General features: G+C 53.8%; 1 protein-coding gene across 1 annotated transcript in view; it reads right to left on the bottom strand.

Moving 5' to 3' along the window:
• Positions 1–475, bottom strand: part of PVR (poliovirus receptor) — a 17,557-nt gene extending 17,082 nt beyond the window's left edge. The window contains exon 1 of the mRNA XM_012653235.1: positions 453–475. Within this exon, the coding sequence (XP_012508689.1) occupies positions 453–475 (23 nt within the window). The remainder of the gene's footprint in view (positions 1–452) is intronic.
• Between the last annotated feature and the right edge of the window lie 1,545 nt (positions 476–2,020).

Here is a 2,020-nt window from a genome sequence, read left to right as displayed (position 1 = left end):
GGGCATGGTGGCGCATGCCTGTAGTCCCAGCTACTCGGGAGGCTGAGGCAGGAGGATCGCTTGAGCCCAGGAGTGTGAGGTTGCTGTGAGCTAGGGTGACGCCACGGTACTCTAGCCCGGGCAACACAGCGAGACTCTGTCTCAAAACAAAAAAACAAAAAAACAAAAAAACATGGTAAAAAATTCCTTCTTTGGGTTTTGGCTGGTTTGGAGGGTTCTGTCGCCGGCTGCTGTGTCTGACTCGGATCCGACACATGCTCACGGCCCCTCCGATGCTAAGTATCTCTTGCCCCGCGCGTATGTAGGTGAGTTTCTGAATGGAAACAGAGGCCATTCTCCTGGAAATCTCTGAATTTTCCGGTACCTCACTCTGCTATTTACAGATTGGGAACCTGTGGCTGCTATTATGTTCCTCTTCTGGAAGATGCTGTCACCATCTGGGGTTCCCCCACCTCTCAGGGCTCCCCAGGCCCATTGGCCCCAGCACCTCTTCTTGGAGCTCTGGATGGTCACAGGCTGCCGCCCTAAGCCGGGTTTGGGTTTCCCAGTTGGGGTCCCCTCCCCCCATCCTCTGCCTCTTCCCCACTGGGCATCTGACCCCTTGGTGACAGGAATGGGGCATCGGCCTGAAAACAAACCATGAAAGGCTTGGTCTTGAACAATCCCACGTAATGAAAATGATGCAGGGTCTCAGCAGAATCAAGGTAGGGTCGAGGGTCGAGGGTCGAGGGTGGGCTCAGGGGTGAGATGAACTCAGAGATGGGGTCAAGACGCGGGAGGGTCTCAGAGATGGGACTAGGATGTGGTGAGGGTCAGCAGGACGGGAAGGGGCTTTGGTGGCTGGTATTTCTGCCCCCCCCAAAAAAGGGTCAACAAATACTTGGGAAGGCCAAAAGGTCCATGCTGTCAAAATGGCTGAATTAGGCTGGGCATGGGTGGTCTTGCCTGTAATCCCGCACGTTGGGGGGCCGAGGTGGGAGAATTGCTTGAGCCCAGGATTTCGAGACCAGCGTGAGCAAATTAGGGAGACCCTGTCTCAAAATACAAAAAATACAAAAAATTTAGCTGAGTGTGGTGGTGCGCACCTGTAGTCCCAGCTACTCGGGAGGCTGAGGCAGGAGGATTGCTTGAGCCCAGGAGTTGGGGGTTGCAGTGAGCTAGGATGACGCCACTGCACTCCAGCCCGGGCAACAGAGCAAGACCCTGTCTCGAACGAAAAAAAAGGCTGAATTAAATAAAATGTCTCGTTTAAGGTCTGCATGAGGGTGGGAGGAGGATGTGGTGGAGGGAAACTGCTGCCAGTTGGGATGGGAGGGTTGGGCCAAGGAGCTCTGCGGGTCCCCTGGCAACCCGTCGTGACCCCTCCCCACCTCTGACCCCTGAGATGTCATTGAAATGACCCTCCTCTGGCTCCTACAGCCCCCTGGACTTCCCCACCTTGGGCCTTTTGTCTCTTGTATTCATTCAGTCCATGCATATTTATCAAGCACCTACTATGTGCTAGGTCCTGTCCTAGGTGCCGAAGACACAGCAGGAGCAAGAGACAAAGTCCCTGCCCCCCTGGAGCTCTCATGCCGGGATGGAAGAGGGGAGAGGTAACAAAAAGGTGGCCAGGTACTACGTCAGAGCATGGCAAACGCCATGAAGAAAAATAAAGCCGGGGGAGGAGATGAAGAATTTCTTCAAAACCCCTCCTTTGTGGCTGCCCAACACGTTAGACCCTCCTCCCCCCACCCCTACCGATGTGTCCTTTTTTCCCAAGGTGGAAACCAAAAAACTCACAGCTTTAGTGTTTCTTGCAGCAGGCTGTAAGTCTATAACTAGGTTTCACCAGTGGACTTGCATTTGGAGATGAAAGGCAAGCCGGCCAGGCACGGGGAAATTGCTGGAACTGCTCATGTGGCAGGCCTGGTGGAGGTGGGTAGTGAGGGGCACTACTACCTTGCCCCGCTGATAGCAGGCTTGGTCATATGACTTGCTTTGCCCAATGAAATGTGAGCAGAAGTTTTTTTTTTTTTTT

Source organism: Propithecus coquereli, unplaced genomic scaffold (genome assembly GCF_000956105.1).
Source record: "Propithecus coquereli isolate 6110/MARCELLA unplaced genomic scaffold, Pcoq_1.0 Scaffold42, whole genome shotgun sequence".
NCBI classification, from domain to species: Eukaryota; Metazoa; Chordata; class Mammalia; order Primates; family Indriidae; genus Propithecus; species Propithecus coquereli.
The sequence above is the reverse complement of the archived record's forward strand: the minus strand, read 5'-3'. Positions and strand labels throughout refer to the sequence as shown.